The sequence below is a fragment of the Pseudophryne corroboree genome, chromosome 6 (genome assembly GCF_028390025.1).
Source record: "Pseudophryne corroboree isolate aPseCor3 chromosome 6, aPseCor3.hap2, whole genome shotgun sequence".
Lineage (NCBI taxonomy): Eukaryota > Metazoa > Chordata > Amphibia > Anura > Myobatrachidae > Pseudophryne > Pseudophryne corroboree.
In genome coordinates, this window is record NC_086449.1 from 314,826,963 (window position 1) to 314,847,310 (window position 20,348).

Genomic DNA, 20,348 nt, shown 5'->3' on the forward strand with positions numbered 1-20,348 from the left:
ATTTACCCCCAGTAATAGCAGTTGGTGCCGACAGGGTCACCCACATACTACTGTGTTTCTCATACAGTGTTTACTTTTGACAAGCATACAACTACCGAACTGTTGACTCTGCACGTACAGCATCAAGTACCAACAGGCGTCAGCGATGCCGACAGTGATTCCCATAGCTGTTTGAGTAGACACGTGGACTATAGTGGGTATTCTGACAGGGAACACACAGAGAAACACGCACAACAATGATTATATGCCTCTTTCTAAATAGTGTTATATATCCCTCAATACAACACTAAAAATCTGTGCCCCCCTTTGTTTGTACACTTTCTTGGCGGGGACAGAGAGAAAATGGCGCTGAACACTGCTGTGAGGGCTAAGCAATGGCGCGCAGCGCGATCGCTGCTGTATACTGGCGGGGGTAATGTACCCGGTGCCGGGGCCTGAATACGACTTCTTGCCAGTGAAAAAGAGAGACTCAGTAACTGCTGCCCAGGGCGCTCCCCCCCCAGCGCCCTGCACCCTGTGAGTGCCGTTGGTGTGTGGGAGCATGGAGCGCTGCGCTTACCTCCGTTACTGAAGTCTTCTGCCGTCTGATGTCTTCTGTTCTTCTCATACTCACCCGGCTTCTTTCTTCTGGCTTCTGTGAGGGGGGTGACGGCGCGGCTCCGGGAACAAGCAGCTAGGCGAACCAAGTGATCGAACCCTCTGGAGCTAATGGTATCCAGTAGCCTAAGAAGCAGAGCCCTTAACTAAGAAGAAGTAGGTCTGACTTCTCTCCCCTCAGTCCCACGATGCATGGAGCCTGTAGCCAGCAGGTCTCCCTGAAAATAAACCTAACAATAAAGTCTTTAGAGAAACTCTGTGGAGCTCCCATAGTGTGTGTCCAGTCACTCCTGGGCACAGAGTCTAACTGAGGTCTGGAGGAGGGGCATAGAGGGAGGAGCCAGTTCACACCCATTCAAAGTCTTATAGTGTGCCCATGTCTCCTGCGGATCCCGTCTATACCCCATGGTCCTTACGGAGTCCCCAGCATCCTCTAGGACGTATGAGAAAAAAAATTACCCGGAGACTAACAAAATTCTTGCTGTATTCTGTTCAACCACGGCGCTCTGCCAACCGCAGTGCTCTGCCAATTAGCCTATGGTCCTTTACTCAGACCCTGGTCACGGGAACTATGGTATGTGCTGATTTCGGTGTTTGCCTTTTCATGTATGTATTTTTCAAATGTTGTGTGGACTGTATATGTAAATAGATGGTAAAGAAACCTTACTGTACACTGAAATACTTTAAAGAGAAAAAGAAAAACAAGTAATACAGGAATACGCGGATGGAATAAAAGAACTGAGTGAGGGAGACATTTTAATAGGATTCATTACTTTCATGTGCTCTCATGCTTCATTGTATTCTTGCATCTGTTATATTTGTATATTGTATACAGACACTTGATAAAGATGTCATTTTGCTGAAGTGCGTTAGATGGGGCACATCCTATGAGTGACTGTTGGCTACTGACCTGTCTTCTGGTTCATTTTGAGTTCCAGCTATACGGCAAGGCTACAGAGGAAACTGCATACAAGCAGTGAAAGAACCCTGTGCTGCATGTTAGAATATAAATGATCCAAAACAAAAGCATGACATGTGGAAAGTTCGTGCAACGGAAAGAATTGTAGGAAATAGCAAGACCAAGAGGATACACCAAGGAACCAGCAATGTAATAACCAGAAGATGTGTGGCTACTGTCAAAGACCATCACTCAATTTGTACATTTCACAAATAGTTCAGCCTGAGAAACATTGCCATTAAAAACTCAACTATGCTGCTAAAACCAGAGCAATCCCTTTGACATAACCAAAGCAGTTTGTGATGACAGAAACCAAAAGGTGTGCTACTTGCAATGGGGGTGGGGGGGGGGCGTTCGTTTTATTTGGCAACCACCACACGTCCAGATATTGCAGATACAATAGGAATTCCCTGTTGACGTGCAAGTAAGGTTCGACAAAGAGACTGGAATGCAGTAGAGTCATACTTATATTAGACTCAAAACATGAAACTGGAAATACCAGCAAAAGACAACATTAAACTCACAGACTAATATGTGGATGCTGTTTGGGCTGGAGAACAAATAATCAGAAATTAACAAGTTGTTACTTGTCCATGTTAAGGGATTGTCCAAGGTCCCAGTCCACCAGAAAGTTAGTATCGTCTACAGAGGCAGAATATATTTCAACAACTAATGCAAGTCAAGTGATAATATGCTATACTAGGTCTCACATGATAAGTACAGCTCACATGTGTGTACTGCAGTGTTAGAAGCAGCTTGTAAATGTTGCTCTTTAATAAAAACATTATCTTTCACATTGGTGTCCTGGATTACAAGAATGCTGCTAATAATTCAAAATGTCAAATAATCTTACACTTATTGAGGAAAATGTATGAACACTTTGTACAAAAGGTGGCAATAACTATGACTAAACTGTACTAGTACACATTGGGGTCGATTCAATTCACCGACAGTTGAATAGCGCCGAGAATTAGCTCCGGGCGCTATTCAATAAAGTGACAAGTGACCCTCAATTGTCAGGAATTCTTCTCTCACCCCCGGGGGATAAGAGAAGTAATCCGACAAAAGTGCTGCCGTGCGGCCGGTGCGAGGCTGATTCTGTCGGGAATCAGCATCGCGGCAGGGAGTTAAGTCGGAGCATGCCCGTTCTTCCGACAATTCCACCTGTTAAGTCTGGGAGAACGGGCCTTCGCCGACTTAACTTGAGCTGAGTTGAATGGCGACAGGCGCTTACTCCCGGTGCTCTTCAACTGTCGGTGAATTGAATCAACCCCACTGGGTGTATGAATTTTGTATTGTACAGAAAAGCATGACAATTTTCCCACACCAGTTCGATATGGGCATCACATCACTGACCTGTCCCCCAATCTCATACTTATGTAATAGCCTGCGAGCTGCACGCTGTGCGGGAATTCCGGCATATCAACTCAAATTATTTTTAAAAAAAATACAGGCACACTCGCCGGAGTTCCCATACACCCTGAAGCTCGTAGGCTATTACATAAGCCCCCAAGGCTTCTTTCTTGCCTCCATTACCTAATTGGCATCACAAGCGCCTTTCAAATTGAGTTTTGCCCTCACCAACAATTACACAAACGACCAGGTCACCGACCTCTTGCAAAATCAACACTCACAGCTGCTGTACTAATTTTGGTTTTCTATTCCCCAAACATCAAAAACAAAGACATATCAAAGTTTGAGATGAATCCTGATCACAATAAGCTGCACAGACCCTTGTCCAGTGATGGGCAACAGACAGCCCCCTGTAGCTCCCCTCTGCTTATCTATTAGATTTATTGTAACAACTTACCTGTTGGTTATTACAAATTGGTATCTCTTTGATCAAATAATATTTATTTATTACTAAGAATATGTGTAATATTAGGGCATAAAAAGGGTTGCAGATTCCTTAGACTAATACACCTGTAGTGCCACTATACACAGAGCACAATGCAGGTGCATGTTCAGGAAATCATATGCAGGTAGCGAAGGCTACATAACTGATCTTGGCATCTAATGATGCTTGTGGAGAGTGGGGTAGAATTTGGCTTCTGGGGAATGTGAGGAAGACGCCAAAAATAATTGCATGCATTTCTTCAGGCTACTCAGATATCACTGTAGCACAATGTACATGATGGTTTTAACTGTAAGTAACATGGGCCAAAATGTATTAAGCCTTAACAAGAGATAAAGTGGAGACGAATAAAGGGCCAGATGTACTAAGCCTTGAAAAGTGATAAATAACACGGTGATAAAGTACCAGCCAACCAGCCCCTGTCATTTTTCAAACCCAGCCTGTGACATGGCAGTTAGTAACTGATTGGCTGGTACTTTATCACCGTGAAATGTATCACTTTTCAAGGCTTAGTACATCTCACCCAAAGAGTGATAAACGAGCAGCCAACCAGCTCCTAACTATCATTTTTCAAAACAGGGCCTGTGATATGGCAGTTAGGAGCCGATTGGCTGGTCATTTTTGACTCTTTATCCGTCTCCACTTTATCTCTTGTTAATGCCATGGTCACATCACCACAGCCATCTGGTAGTTACCATGAGAACTTCCCTCAAACACACCTCGGGACAGCTGAATAACTAACAAGCTTCTTTAATGAAACTGTGAGGCTGCTGCCAACATGGAATGAATTAGGTCATAATTTTATTCCCCAGCTGCCAACTGTGTGGTGCCTCCACATGTTATGGCACCCTAGGCTGCAGTCTAATGGTTGATTAGGCTCTGTGGAATGTGCAGCCTTTTTGAAGGTTAGATTGTCAACTATACAGTCAGTGACTTGCATCAGGTTGCCTATCACTGTCTAATAAAAAAAAAAAAAATCTTAACAATGACAATCTGGATGCTGTGGACAATGCCTCCTCTTCTACACAAATACTTGTAAAACTGTGTATACATACATTCCCCTACTCTATATTTGTAAAGGAACGGTCCACTGTCAACAATCTGTCCTTGCTAAAACCTGCCAAATCCATATAGAAACTATGCTGCTTGCACATTACTGGAAGCCCACTCATGGCAATAGAAGGCCTAATTTATCCAGTCCTTATCAAAATACTGAGTACTGTATGCACACTTTCGTTGCAGCGCAAAGCAATCTGCAGAGCAGTCTCTTACCAGAGTTAAAATATAGAAGCATTCAGGGTAGCCTATAAACATGTAGAAAATAAAGGATACTGCAGACTAATGTGTTGCAGACAGAAATACAGCAATGTGCAGTTCATTAATGAAAAATAAAAAAAAAATTCTGTTTACTCCTAGAGCTAACTCTGCCCAAACCAATGAAGTATGTGGTGTCACATGACAAGAGATGACCTAAAATAGCTGTCCATGTAGGTCTGACTGAATAGATTTCTTAATAAATACAATTTACTTTGGGGCATGTTTCCAAGCAGCACACCACAATGTGTCATCACTAATCATGCAGCAGGGCTGCAGAAATATTATAATTTTCAAACTGAAGTCTTATACAGTGGGGGGTCTATTCATGAACAAACAAAACAAAGACTGAATTGTTACTTTTCACTACATATCGCATCAGTTCGATGTGATATATAGCTTTGTTAGGAAGCAGTTCATCTATACTTACCTTCCCGCTGATGCAATCTGGTATCCAGTGCTCCAGCGGTCTTGTCTTCAGTGTGAGAAGCGTAGTGGCAAAGGCGCATACGCCTGAGCTCAGGGGAGGCTGCTGGGATATCAAGGGGCGGAGCAGAGGATAGGGAAGTAAGCAACTTACCTGCCCATTTCGCACTGAAGTTCAGATTATGCCATCCAGAGATGACAAATCTGAACACAGCAGCTGAACGGAAAGCTCTGTTATGAATCGCACTCACCATACAAAATTATGATGATGCGATTCAGCCAAAGAGCAGGGGTGCAGCTGGAGAAGTCAGGTACTTCTCTGCGCTAACCTGCTCTGCGAATAGCACTAAGCTTTTATGAATAAACTCCATAGTGCAATAACTTTAGATAAATATATAACCCAGAGAAGATTATGGTTCAATAATACATTTTATGAACGTTCTCTATACACATTGGCAAAGACTGATCATGCTGGCAGTTTGTTTTTTTGGGGTGCACAGGAACTAAATCATTCATACCCCATTCACACCGCACAAATAACCAAGTATCAGCCCGGTATTTTGCTGGGTCGACGCGGGTTGCTGTGCAGTGTGAACGGGTCATCGCCTGACCAGGTAATTCAACTCGGGAATACAGAAGGGTTATTCCCGAGTTATGCGCAATGTGAACGGGTCACCCGAGTCGATGCGACCAGGTACCCATTCACAGCATAGGGAGAGGCAGCGCGGAGATGATGTCATCTCCAGCACCACCTCCGTCCCCGATGCCACCACTGGTCCCGCCCCCGGATGGCAACCCAACCCGGCATGTTACCGGGTCGGAAAGCCACCCCGTTCCCACTGCACAGGTCCAATGCCGGGTCACACCCGGGAAGGACCCGTATCCAATTTCCGGGTGTGACCCGGGAATGACAATGTGAACGGGGTATTAGCAAAGGTACTAATGAACCTAACTCTTAAAGGGGGTACACACGGAGCGATAATCTAAGCAATCTGACTAGATTGTTTAGATTTTCAGCAAGATCGCTCCGTGTGTAGCCCTAACAGCGATAGCGATGCGCAGCCCCGCGCATCGCTATCGCTGGTGCTAGACTGGCCTGCTTGCAGGCCAATCTAGCAGGTCGTTCACTTCACCCGCTGGGTGAAATGAGCGCCCCCCCCCCGTCTCCCCCCGCACGCTCAGCACACATCGCGCTGTGCTGAGCGCCGGGAGAGATGTGTGCTGAGCAGTTCGCTCAGCACACATCTCTCCCGCATTGGCCCGTGAGTACTGGCCTTTATGCAAATTCACATACACATTTGGACAATTTGAAAGCACCAGAGATTATTAAAACAGAACAAATAGATTTACAAAATGTTTGTTATATTGTTAATATCAATAATTAATGAGGTATGGAAGACACTTTTTGCAAGGCACTAACAACTTAGGGGCCTATGTATTATTAACTGATTGCTGCAATTATAAACAGTCTATCATTTTAGACAAAATTTCCCCTTCTATGCACTATAGAAAATCTGCAGGTACAGCGATAGCAATTACAGCTGTCCCTGCCAGTAAGATCCAGGATGCACTGAAGGAGTATTTCATATATGTGAACGACTTCCCAACGGAATCCAACACTGCGCATGTGTACAGTGCCAGTCTTCATGAGCTGGACGGAGAATCAAATATGCCCAATTGGTGGTGTTTGCTGTGCTGAAAGGGGAAAAGGAATCCAGGTTCTCTTCAACAGATTTAATAGTGACTTGATGGTAGGAACACACTTGGCAATTTTGAAAATATTATTGCAAATTTTACCCTCCGGAGCGATAGCCCAGTGTGTATGCGGCCAGTGATGGCCCATGTGCGCTCCCAAGGGTCGTTAACGACCCCCGCTGTCGCCTGTACATGCTGCTCAATCTGACTATATCGTCAGGAGCAGCATGTTCGGGGCACCTGCAGCATGACATCACTATGTGGTATTGCACTGTGCATGCACTATGTCGGTGGCCCAGCCTGGGAGGGTAAACACTACACAATATCGCTCATAGAGCGTATCGCATAGTGTGTACCCACCATAAGTCCTTTGTGGCGCAGGTTCCCCCAACTGAAGAGTCGCTATTTTATTGATGAATCATCATAGGTTTTAAAATCACATCTGTGTCTTAATGGCAACAATCAAAATACAGCATACATCATTTTTGCATGAACATGTTACCCCTCCACTAAAGTTCTGGGCACGATGCAATCATTTGAATGGCTATGGCCACTCATCCCGGAAGCTACGGTACTTGCTTCTAAATGAATTCTCCCCCTTAGCAATTAATTTTACACGCAGACCATATTATTTGGTCAATAATTTAGCAGCATGGATGGTGTAGAGGTTGTCATTACTTTCTCAAAGCACTGAAGTCATGAACATAATTACCAGTAAAGGAGTATGTGTGGAGTTTTTATGTGCTCCATATGTTTAAGAGGTTCCTCCCACACTCCAAAAGCATACTGGCAGGTTAATTGGCTTACAGCAAAAATTAACCCTAGTGTGTATAAGTGTTAAGGATCAGATTCTAAGGGAAGGGGGAGGAACAATCAGCATGACAATAGCCGCGCTGTACGGCAGCCCGTTCTCACACAAAACTGTTTGCTGCCCCATAAGGTAGTAAGCACTGATTGGGCGTATGTGGAATTTTGCCTGCCCAGCAAAGGGTGTGACTTGGGGTGCTGTTGCTGGAGTTGAAATTTTGCAGCAATATTAATTTGCACCCTTGGCCCACAATTGAACGCCCCCCTAAGATACATTGGTACAGGGACTAACGTAAATGAAGTATTCTCCACTGAAGAATATGACCGATGACAAAAAAAATTATAATTAGTACACACTATTGAGTAAAAAAAAAAACTGAAAGCTGATTTACTTTTTATTTTTATAAATTAGTACTTTCCCATAACTAACCCAAATAGCTGGGGAACAAGTCACACAACATTTTTCACAGAAAAAATAAGTTACTAACATCCATATCCTAGGTGTTGGAAAGAAAGGGCAACATGGGCCGCACTTTACCAACATAATTCAACGGAATACTAATAATAGAATCCAAGTGTAATAACAATGTATTAGCTTACCATTGGTTAGCAGTGTAACACTACAGGTAGAACACGTTACCACAGTGCGGACCTAACGTAACGCAAAACATATTTACTAAAGCTCAGGATTCCTTTGTAGAGCACAACGGAGTATGCGGCGCTATACACATAAATGTGCATGATCAGACATGCTTGTGTCCATCATGATAGAGGAGCGGTCACTTGTAACCCCTGAGAAATCAAAAAAACATAGCCGCCCGCATTTGGGCACACGCATCAGGGTCACCGCCGCACTCACCCGGCATCACGTATGTCTGACTCCTCAGTGGTCATGTCTGCAGGCCCATCCCCTTGAATCATGTCATCAGGTAGCGGGCCCTGGGCGACACCGACACAAAGCACAACAAGGAGTGGCCCGGCCGCCGGATCCCGCAAGGAACTGACACTGTGCACGGCAGCCTCCCGTAGCCTCCCAAGGCTTTGGTGAGACTAATGGCAGCAGCGCGGCATTATGGGGGTTGTAGTTCTCCCTCGTACAGCTCGCTAATACTGTCTCAGGATTGAACTTCAACTCCCGTAGGACACTGCGGCGCGTGTGGTGCGCAGGCCGCGGAGGGCGCCCCCTGCTGCAGACGTAACGGAACGTTGTTGGTTCTCGTAAGAGGCGTCATTAAGATATAACGGTACGGAACATAGTGGAGAGTAGATAGTTATGAACTAAAAGAGTTATGGCTAGAACCAAGTTGGAGAAAGGACCTCTGACGTCACCACGGGGCAATGGGGCGGCCCAGGCGCACTTGCTACACAAAAGACAAGGTAGTCATTATCTGTTGGGTTTCTAATGGGCCCTACACATACGGCGATGTTCTGCCGTCGGCCGATACCCCGGCGACATGGCGGTGGGAGGGGGGAGTGAAGTTTGTTCACTCACCCCATTACCCGGCACCATAGCAGTGCATGCTAATATGGACAAGATTGTCCATATTGGCCTGCATGCATAAGCGACGGGATACCAACGTTGAATGAGAGCGGGGCCGCGCATCGTTGCTGCCTACACACTGAACGATATGAACGAGTTGAGAATGTTCATATCATTCAGCGTTATCTGCCAGTGTGTAGCGCTCATAAGACCCACAAATGGAATTTATGTAGGTGGTGACATCTGTAAAACTTCTGCAACTATATGTTTAGAGAATTTAAGTCCTTCAAAGAATGTAATGGCACATTTATCAATGAGTGATAAAATTCATTGATAAATGGGCCCTTAAATTCTTTGATGGTAATAGTGCTCCACATACTTGCCTACCCTCCCTCATTCTGCAGGAGACTCCCTGAAATAGCAACATTCTCCCTGAATTGCACCTTACCCCCATTATGCAGCTGTTGCATTCTTGGGGGGGGGGGGAAATAAATCACAGATACATACATTCAAATGTGCTCATCAGTGGCATTTCCCTGCATTATAAGGCACAATGATCCCTATGGCTACATGCATTTTAAATAAAGTTTTTCGTGGCCACTTACAGTTTATATAAAAAAAAGGTACTGTACCTATTAAAAAGGTACAGTTGAAGGGTATGCATTTTCATGTTAACCTTTTGTACCGTCTACCTTTTTCCTGTCGACCTAATGTCTGTCTAACATATGGGGGTCGATTCTATTCGGCAACTAATGAATAGCGCCGGGAATTAGCTCCCGACGCTATTCAATTCAGCAACTAGTTACGTCGGCGATGGCCCGTTCTCGCCGACAAAACAGGTTGAATTGTCGGGAGAACGGGCATTCTCCGACTTAACTCCCCGGCGCGAGGCTGATTCCCGACAGAATCAGCCTCGCGCCGGCCGCGAGGCAGCACTTTTGTCGGGTTTCTCTTCTCATCCCCCGAATTCCCGACAATTGCAGGTAATTAGTTGCTGAATTGAATAGCGTCGGGAGCTAATTCCCGGCGCTATTCATTAGTTGCCGAATAGAATCGACCCCATGGTGTCTATCTATTGACTGCCTAACTATCAACCGGATACCATTCAGCTCACAACTGTCATTTTTCAAAAACATGACAGGAGCTGACTGACTGGAGCACCATTTATCATATACAAGTTTTATCCCTTGTTATAAGCACAGTGAGCCTGTGGAGAATTTGCCCAAGACAACCAATCAGCTCTGTACAATTGTATAGTATGCAAATTATAAATGTTACTTCAATGCTGATTGGTTGCCAAGGGCAACTTCTCCACAGGCTCACTTCTCCACACTTTTCACTGCTTCATGAATAGACCTTTATCCTTAAGGTGTGATTTCTCCTTTCGATTTTGACTATATAGTCAAAATTGCAAGGAAAGTTAGAGGAAATCGCAAGGTGTTAGGCAGCTTGTGATACTGATTCGATCCCGATGCGCAGTCTTGTGGGGTCTGTATCACAAGGCTAGATAGACTGTGCAAGCAAGTCAATCTAGACTATCTAGTACAAAGTATAGTCAAAACTGGCACTTACCGTATATACTCGAGTATAAGCCGACTTTTTCAGCACTTTTTTTTGTGCTGAAAAAGCCACCTCGGCTTATACTCGAGTCAGTGACAGGCAGAGGCAGAGCAGTGTGAAGGAGGGACACGAAGCGCACAGCGCGCGGCTCTCCTGTGTCCCTCCTGCATCTCCGGCGGCAGCAGCGGCGGTTCTATTACAGGAAGTACCCGTTCGTGACCTCTGATCACGAACCGGCACTTCCTTTAATAGACCTGCCGCGGCCGCCGAAGATGCAGGAGGGACACAGGAGAGGCGCGTGCTGTGCGCTTCGTGTCCCTCCAGAAGACAGCGCGGGATCGACGGAGGGGTAAGTAACAACACTGTGGGGCATACCTGGCACTTGGGGAGGGAGCATATCTGGCAGCATGAGGGGGTATATGTGGCAGCATGAGGGGACGTATCTGGCAGCATGAGGGGACATATCTGGCAGCATGAGGGGGCATATGTGGCATCATGAGGGGACATATCTGGCAGCATGAGGGGACATATCTGGCAGCATGAGGGGACATATCTGGCAGCATGAGGGGGCATATCTGGCAGCATGAGGGGGCATATGTGGCAGCATGAGGGGACATATCTGGCAGCATGAGGGGACATATCTGGCAGCATGAGGGGGCATATGTGGCATCATGAGGGGACATATCTGGCAGCATGAGGGGCATATGTGGCAGCATGAGGGGACATATCTGGCAGCATGAGGGGGCATATGTGGCAGCATGGGGGGCATATGTGGCAGCATGAGGGGCATATGTGGCAGCATGAGGGTCATATGTGGCAGCATGAGGGACATATGTGGCAGCATGAGGGCATATCTGGCACATCAGGCACTGTGGGGCATATCTGGCACTGTGGGCATATCTGGCAGTGTGGGGGCATATCTGGCAGTGTGGGGGCATATCTGGCACTGTGGGGGCATATCTGGCACTGTGGGGGCATATCTGGCAGTATGAGGGCATATCTGGCAGTATGAGGGCATATCTGGCACTGAGGGCTGTGTACGGCTAGAGCTGCATTTCCCACCCTAGGCTTATACTCGAGTCAATAAGTTTTCCCAGGTTTTTGTGGTAGAATTAGGTGCCTCGGCTTATATTCGGGTCGACTTATACTCGAGTATATACGGTAGTCAAAATCGTACATAGACAAAATCAGTGCTTCTGGGCTCTGGGGGAGTTCAAGGGAAATCCCATAGTCAAAATCGGGCATAGCAAGGATCTCACTGTGTGTATGCACCTTTAATGTCTATGGGCCTAATTCAGCATGGATCGCAAAAGCAAAATCTTTCATTAACAGGCAAACCCATGTGCACTGCAGGTGGGGCAGATATAACATGTGCAGGGAGAGTTAGATTTGGGTGGGGTGTGTTCAAACTGAAATCTAAATTGCAGTGTAAAAATAAAGCAGCCAGTATTTACCCTGCACAGAAACAATATAACCCACCCAAATGTAAAGGCCCATACACACTGGGCGATTTTGAGCTGAAAGCAGATCACTTTTGGTGTGTTGAGCTGCTTTAGGTCAAAACCGCCCAGTGTGTATGCACCAGTGATGAGCGCTGATGCGCACTCCCACTTCATGAACAGCGGGGTGGACGGCTTTCCATAGCGTCCTGCTATGGAAAGCCGTTCACCCCCGCTGACATCGCTGGGCAGGGGGGGAAATCACTCAGTGTGTATGCACTGAGCGATTTTCAGCCCAGCGATGTCAGCTTAACGCTCTCTGCACATGTTACATTTTCACCACCTGCAGTGCACTTGGTTTTGCCCATTAGAGAAAGATTTTGCTTTTGCGATCCATGCTGAATTAGGCCCTATATAACTAGGTACACACTGAACAGATCTCTCTGCAGATCTGATAAAGCTCTGATCCTCAATGATTATCTGATACTGTATATATGCACCCCAGACATGCTGAACTATGTTTAGCTCAGTGGTTATGTTCTTCAAAGGGTCATGAGGTGGGGTTTCTAAGCAACTCATAAAATGCCACCTCCCGATGCGACTTTTTTGCTAGAGCGTTATAAGTAATTTATTGGCTAATGCTCCTGCATACACACATGTACAATTAATGACGATGATTGTATAGGTGTATACTTAGCTTTATTTACTCAGCAGCCATACACAGTGACTGAGACCATCATAGCTTATAGTGGCGTATCATGGGTGCGGGGTGTTCAGTTCACACAGGCCCCTGGGTTCAGAGAGGCCCACACCACACACCCTGCACCCATGGTTAATACTTACCTCTCCGGAGTCCCACATCAGCAGTGGCAACAGTGCACAAGTCATTAGGAAAATGGTGCAGAGGCTATTTTCCCGGTGATTTGTGCATGCACAGTATAAAAATCAGAAACATGGAGCAGGTGCCGTGTTCCTGGAGACCTGCACAAGGGTAGTAGTCTCTGGCACAGTGCCAGAGTCTGCAGACCTGCACGGTCAGCTAGAGAGGAGGGGACCCATCCTGAAACTGCCCCTCCTCTCTCAGTACACCCCTGACCACTTAAAATGTTAGCCAGCTATCACAGATTTTCCTTCACACCTCTATGGTGTAAGAAGTAAAATCGATGGTCTTAGTGGTTGCACGGTGCCGTAGAAACAGTTGCCGCCTCGCAGCTGTTGTCAATAACGGAATTACATATATAAGCATAGCTTATTTTTACACAATTACCGTTAGCGTAAGGATCTGAGCGGTTTTGCAAAGGGCCAGGTTGTGATGGCTGAATCAGGTGATCTCCAAAATGGCAGGTCTTGTGTGGTGTTCCCAGTGTACAGTGGTTAGTACCTACCAAAAGTGGTCCAAGGGAGAACATCCGGTGAACCAGTGAAAGGGTCATGGGTGCATTGAATCATAGAGGGAGCGAAGGCTATCCTGTCTGGTCTAATCCCACAGAAGAGCTACTGTAGCACAGATTGTTGAAAAAGTTAATGGTGGCAATGATAGAAATGTGTCAGAACACAGTATATTGTAGCTTCCTGTGTTTGGGGCTGTACAGAATACCCATGCTGACCCCCGTCCAAGGCTGAAAACTCCTACACATAACATGAGCATTAGAACTGGACCATGGACCAGTCTTTGACTTCAGAGTATGATAATAAGTGATTGCACCTGCATGTTATTAACAGCTTTTGTACTTTGATAAAAGCCGACTGGGGTTATGTATGGAGAGTGAGGACAGGCTCCATTCATTAGACCCCGTTCGAGTCTTAGGGCCTTTCTCCAACATACATAACACTGCGCTGAATTGAATAGCTCCGGGAGCTCTCTCCTGGTGCTATTCAGTTTGCGTTGAAAGGAATTGAGCCCAGTGTTTGTTTTGAATTTTTTTTTTTGCTTAATAAAACTGGCTGGTGCCAGTTACACCAGACACATTGGACTTGTGTGTTCTTTCAGCTGCTGTGCACTACCATCTACCCGAGGGGGTTGTACCCAGTGGCGTCATGAGGCGGGTGCGGGGGGTGCGGCCCGCACCCGGGTGTCACCCTTCAATGGGGTGACACCAAACAAAAGCCGCACACCTCGCACCTGCTGCATTCCTATCATGACACTGACACTGTCAATGTGTCAGACAGCACGGACCCGGCCGTGGCGCACACGCACCTGCTGGTGGGGGTGGGCGTGCACGATCGTAACTGTGCTGCGGCGGGCGGCGTCCTATTGTTGCAGGTGGGGGTGTATGATTTTGAGTCGGCGGGAGTGCGAGCGTAACTGCAGTGCTCTGTTTGCCGTCCGGCACCAAGCACTACAGTTACGATCACAACCCCGCCGACTCAAAATCATACACCCCCACCTGCAACAAGATGATGTCGCCGCGGCACAGTTATGATCGCATCCCCCTGCTGACTCAAACCCTTGCCTGAACACCGCCGCCGCCGGGTCCGTACTGACAGGGTTACTGACAGTCTCCTCAGCCAGGATGCCGGTCGCTGTACGTCACTCCTCATGACGTCATCATGCGCGCCGGCACCGCTTGCGGCTTGCCATTCTCACCGCCGCCGGCCATGTTCTGCACACCGCTGGCAACTTCCTCCGCTGCCCAGGGCCTTCAACTCCGCACCGCCGCCAAATACACCCCCCTCCGCTGCTCAGGTACTTACCCTGCTTCCCTATGTCCCTGTCACTCTCCCTGTCACTGCTGTCACTCACTTTCCCTGCTGTCACTGTCTCTCTGTCACTGTCTCTGCTGTCACTGTCCCTGTCCCTGAATTTCTGCTCATACCGTGTGCTATAATGTGAATTTCAGCTCATTCAGTGTGCTACAATGTGAATTTCGTCTCATTCAGTGTGCTACAATGTGAATTTCGTCTCATTCAGTGTGCTACAATGTGAATTTCTGCTCATACCGTGTGCTACAATGTGAATTTCAGCTCATTCAGTGTGCTACAATGTGAATTTCAGCTCATTCAGTGTGCTACAATGTGAATTTCGGCTCATTCAGTGTGCTACAATGTGAATTTCAGCTCATTCAGTGTGCTACAATGTGAATTTCGGCTCATTCAGTGTGCTACAATGTGAATTTCGGCTCATTCAGTGTGCTATAATGTGAATTTCAGCTCATTCAGTGTGCTACAATGTGAATTTTGGCTCATTCAGTGTGCTACAATGTGAATTTCGGCTCATTCAGTGTGCTACAATGTGAATTTCAGCTCATTCAGTGTGCTACAATGTGAATTTCGGCTCATTCAGTGTGCTACAATGTGAATTTCGGCTCATTCAGTGTGCTATAATGTGAATTTCAGCTCATTCAGTGTGCTACAATGTGAATTTCGTCTCATTCAGTGTGCTACAATGTGAATTTCGGCTCATTCAGTGTGCTATAATGTGAATTTCTGCTCATTCAGTGTGCTACAATGTGAATTTCGTCTCATTCAGTGTGCTACAATGTGAATTTCGGCTCATTCAGTGTGCTACAATGTGAATTTCTGCTCATACCGTGTGCTACAATGTGAATTTCAGCTCATTCAGTGTGCTACAATGTGAATTTCAGCTCATTCAGTGTGCTACAATGTGAATTTCGTCTCATTCAGTGTGCTACAATGTGAATTTCGGCTCATTCAGTGTGCTACAATGTGAATTTCGTCTCATTCAGTGTGCTACAATGTGAATTTCTGCTCATACCGTGTGCTATAATGTGAATTCCAGTTCATTCAGTGTGCTATAATGTGAATTTTGGCTCATTCAGTGTGCTACAATGTGAATTTCTGCTCATACCGTGTGCTATAATGTGAATTTCAGCTCATTCAGTGTGCTACAATGTGAATTTCGGCTCATTCAGTGTGCTACAATGTGAATTTCGTCTCATTCAGTGTGCTACAATGTGAATTTCGGCTCATTCAGTGTGCTACAATGTGAATTTCGGCTCATTCAGTGTGCTACAATGTGAATGTCGGCTCATTCAGTGTGCTACAATGTGAATTTCAGCTCATTCAGTGTGCTACAATGTGAATTTCGTCTCATTCAGTGTGCTACAATGTGAATTTCGGCTCATTCAGTGTGCTACAATGTGAATTTCTGCTCATACCGTGTGCTATAATGTGAATTTCAGCTCATTCAGTGTGCTACAATGTGAATTTTGTCTCATTCAGTGTGCTACAATGTGAATTTCGGCTCATTCAGTGTGCTACAATGTGAATTTCGGCTCATTCAGTGTGCTACAATGTGAATTTCTGCTCATACCGTGTGCTATAATGTGAATTTCAGCTCATTCAGTGTGCTACAATGTGAATTTCGTCTCATTCAGTGTGCTACAATGTGAATTTCGGCTCATTCAGTGTGCTACAATGTGAATTTCGGCTCATTCAGTGTGCTACAATGTGAATTTCGGCTCGTACCGTATGCTACAATGTGAATGTCGGCTCATTCAGTGTGCTACAATGTGAATTTCAGCTCATTCAGTGTGCTACAATGTGAATTTCGGCTCATTCAGTGTGCTACAATGTGAATTTCGGCTCGTACCGTATGCTACAATGTGAATGTCGGCTCATTCAGTGTGCTACAATGTGAATTTCGGCTCATTCAGTGTGCTACAATGTGAATTTCAGCTCATTCAGTGTGCTACAATGTGAATTTCGGCTCATTCAGTGTGCTACAATGTGAATTTCGGCTCATTCAGTGTGCTACAATGTGAATTTCTGCTCATTCAGTGTGCTACAATGTGAATGTCGGCTCATTCGGTGTGCTACAATGTGAATTTCGACTCATTCTGTGTTCTATAATGTGAATTTCGGCTCATACTGTGTGGTATAATGTGAATTTCGGCTCATACCATGTGCTATAATGGGAATTTCGGCTCATACTTAATTGTGTACCTAATTCTGGTCGCATTTAAGTTTAGCAATAATTGCAATCGATCGATTTTTGATAAAATGCGCCACGGTGACAATGAGCATGCAATCAAAGTGCGGTCGCATCCCTGAAGGACTGTACTTTCATTGACAGTGGCGGGCATTGGGGGCCGGCATAGCGGGGCGTGGTTGCGAAAGGGGATCAGAGCTTTTCTGGGGCGGCTATATGACATCACACGCACCCACTACAACCCGAAAAAATGGCGGTGCATCGCCTGCATAAGCAGCCTAGCTACGTCTGCAGGGGATCATCCTTCGTATCTGCTTCAGCGATGTGATCGCAAAATAATTGAGATCGCATCGCTGGATGCCAATTAGCATGCTGGATTGGACCCCAGCATGCTACAGAAACGATTGCAGATTCTGCATTTTAGCAGAATATGCAAACCAACCTGAATAGGGTCCTATGTCACTACTATTGCCATCGCATTCAGTGATATACAGGAATTATGATTTACAAGTAAAACTAGTACAAAAAACATTTCTAAGGATTCCGTGTGGTGTGATATGGGAGGAGGTCCATGGGGGGAGACACCATGAGTTACCACACCGGGTGACACCAACCCTAGTGACACTTCTGGTTGTACCTGTCCCCCTAGCCCTGCCACATCATATCATTGTGCCTTACTCAACTGTGTGCCTTTACTTCTATAAATCTGTATGGATCGCTCCAGGTAATAAAGCTGTCCATAGTGAAGCGATGAAGCTAAATGGTTTTCCATGAAGTATTTTAAACACTAGAAGTAGAAGTACCCAGGCAGCAGGTTTCAACATAGATTTGACACATTGGATGGATGCACCTCAAGGATCAGGGAAGATGAAGATAAACCATTGAATTTGTGAGCACACTAAGGATTAAAAAAAGGCTCAATGTAGCATTGATCCAACTTGTCAGATGGGCGTCTCATGTCATTTCTTAGTAGAGAACCAGACATTTTATACATTTCAAGTTTCAGACCAGTGGGCATCTCGAGTAAAATTTTGGAGGTAAACTTGAGGAAGTGACATGTGGCGAGGAGGGAGTTGGAAGTGCAGGCTGGATTGTAGACAGATAAAATTAAAGAGGTGGGAGGAAGTAGTAGTTTAGGACTTTCTATGTGAACTTTCAGAGTTTGAAGTACATTATGAGGGCAATGGGAGCCAATGAAGCAGGTTGCAGAGGCAGATAATAGACAATGGGAGAGGAAAATGAGACGAGCAGCAATATTAAGTATAGACTTAAGTAAGGAGAGTGAGCCCTTACAGGAGGTTACAGTATTCTAGGTGTGAAATTATGAATGACAGTTTTGGTCGCATTGGATTCTTCATTCCAGGACTGAGCAGTTGGTAGATCTCATAAATATATATGGTCAGTTTGGGGAGTTGTTATTTAAGCCTTGAACAGGAACAAATTATGACTGGAGAAGTGAGCCACAACTATGAAATCAAGTCAGATTTATAGGTTTGTAGGTACTGACCACAAGATTATTGCCTCAGTTTAGCTGAATCCATTTGAAGCTCATGGTGGGAATCTACTGTATGTTTCCCAGAATATACATTTATCTCATTTGGCATGCAGGTTATGTTGATGAAGATGCTCCAAAGCAAAATGGAAGTGTTTCCTATGTATTTGTATATTTTTAGAGTATATCATGATTCAAAATAGACAACCACAATTTGTCCTAATAAACTCTCTAGTGGAGGCACAATGTAGACCATCAAATACTTTAGCAAATGCCTATGGAAGATGGCACAGAGAGTGGTAGATTTGATCTCCTATTTACAAGTATCCTCCCTACATATCAGGGGTAAGTGGAATATGAGCATGGTCACAACTAAATGATCAGTCTACATTGAGCTAGGTATTGGTGGAATTGATTGTGTTCTTACACTACCAACTATATAGCTTACGTCCTAGGGGATACTGGTAATCCATTTAGTACCATGGGGGTATAGACGGGTCCATTAGGAGCCATGGGCACTTTAAAAAATTGATAGTGTGCACTGGCTCCTCCCTCTATGCCCCTCCTACCAGACTCAGTTTAGAAAATGTGCCCGGAGGAGCCGGTCACGTCTCTGGAAGCTCCTGAAGAGTTTTCTGCATTTATTATCTAAGTTTGTTATATTCAGGCAGGACTGGATGGCACCAGCCTGACTGCTTCAGGGGACTTGGGGGGGGCAACCTCTCTCAAGGTTAATAGTGCCGTTCCCTGCTGACACCATGGCGAGCGTAAATTCCCGCAGCACGCCGCCACTCCTAACAGAGCCAGAAGAATAAAGAGTGGTGAGTACTAAGCCGGCGTCCCGGTTAGCGGCTTCTAAACGGGGCGAACTGCATCTCCCACTGTGTACGGACACAGATGGTGAACAACGGACACAGTACCCAGACTGGCATCATAGCCATAAAAGGAGTCTGTCTCAGACACATACAGCCAGTATAAAAAGAGTGGGAAGACCGCGCACCATGAGCGCATCCTGCAGCTCACCAGTGCCATTTTCCCTCTGCAGCTGACACAGACGCTGACTGACAGAGATGCGCAGCTCCTCCGGAGAGACTCCAGATTACCTCAGCAGTAGCAGGGGTGGGGGAGCGATTATTAGTGTATTAAGTCCCTAATCTAGGTACTTAGTTTGTGACCTGGCTAAGCTTGGTATTAGCGTTAAGGATGCCATGTGCTGGTTCCATACTCCCTCTGTGTCTTCCTGGAAGGGCTGTTTGTAGGTTACTTGTGCAATTTAACATATACCTGTGTGGGTGTGCTGTCATTGTTACAGTATGTCAGGCAAAGAGTGTGTTTCATGTAAGACACAGTGTTCCTCTTCCCCAGGGGGTTCACTAGTGTGTACTCAATGTAGTGTCCCTTCCCAGGCTAGTGGGGCAGAACCAGCATGGCTGTACTCCATTAGGGGAATGATTTCCACAATCTCTACTAAATTATCTTGGAATGAGAAAGAGACGCAATACTTAAGACAATCTATGACTGGGTTTATGAAAAGAGACACAGTACCCAAACCAGCGTCTCAGTCCCCTGCCATTTGTTCGCAAAAATGCACTTTGGCCCATATCCTGCAGTCTGACTCGGATGATGAGGGGTCAGACATGGAGGAGGGTGAGATGGACTCAGAGGTGGGAGAGGGTACTCTGTCGCAGGGAATAGAGCCTCTTATAGAAGCTATCAAAGAAGTTCTGAATATCCCTGATAAGGTGACAGAGGAGAGTGAGGAATCTTATTTTAATATAAAAAAGAAATCCTCATCCACTTTTCCTGTGTCAAAGGAACTAAATACCCTGTTTGA

At 45.7% G+C, this 20,348-nt stretch overlaps 1 protein-coding gene and 1 long non-coding RNA gene across 6 annotated transcripts in view; one reads left to right on the forward strand and one right to left on the reverse strand.

The window, feature by feature from the left end:
- Positions 1–8,734, reverse strand: part of BNIP2 (BCL2 interacting protein 2) — a 248,109-nt gene extending 239,375 nt beyond the window's left edge. For all 3 annotated transcript variants that reach the window (XM_063926259.1, XM_063926258.1, XM_063926257.1), the window contains exon 1: positions 8,512–8,734. In XM_063926259.1, coding sequence (XP_063782329.1) covers positions 8,512–8,573 — 62 coding nt within the window. In that variant the 5' untranslated portion in view covers positions 8,574–8,734. The remainder of the gene's footprint in view (positions 1–8,511) is intronic.
- Positions 8,735–8,816: 82 nt separating this feature from the next.
- LOC134932138 (uncharacterized) overlaps positions 8,817–20,348 on the forward strand; it is an 86,293-nt gene continuing 74,761 nt past the window's right edge. For 2 of the 3 annotated variants that reach the window (XR_010179252.1, XR_010179250.1), the window contains exon 1: positions 8,821–9,029. This is a non-coding gene — a long non-coding RNA (uncharacterized LOC134932138). Of the gene's footprint in view, positions 9,030–20,348 lie in introns of all 3 variants that reach the window. The other variant, XR_010179251.1, reaches the window with a different exon arrangement.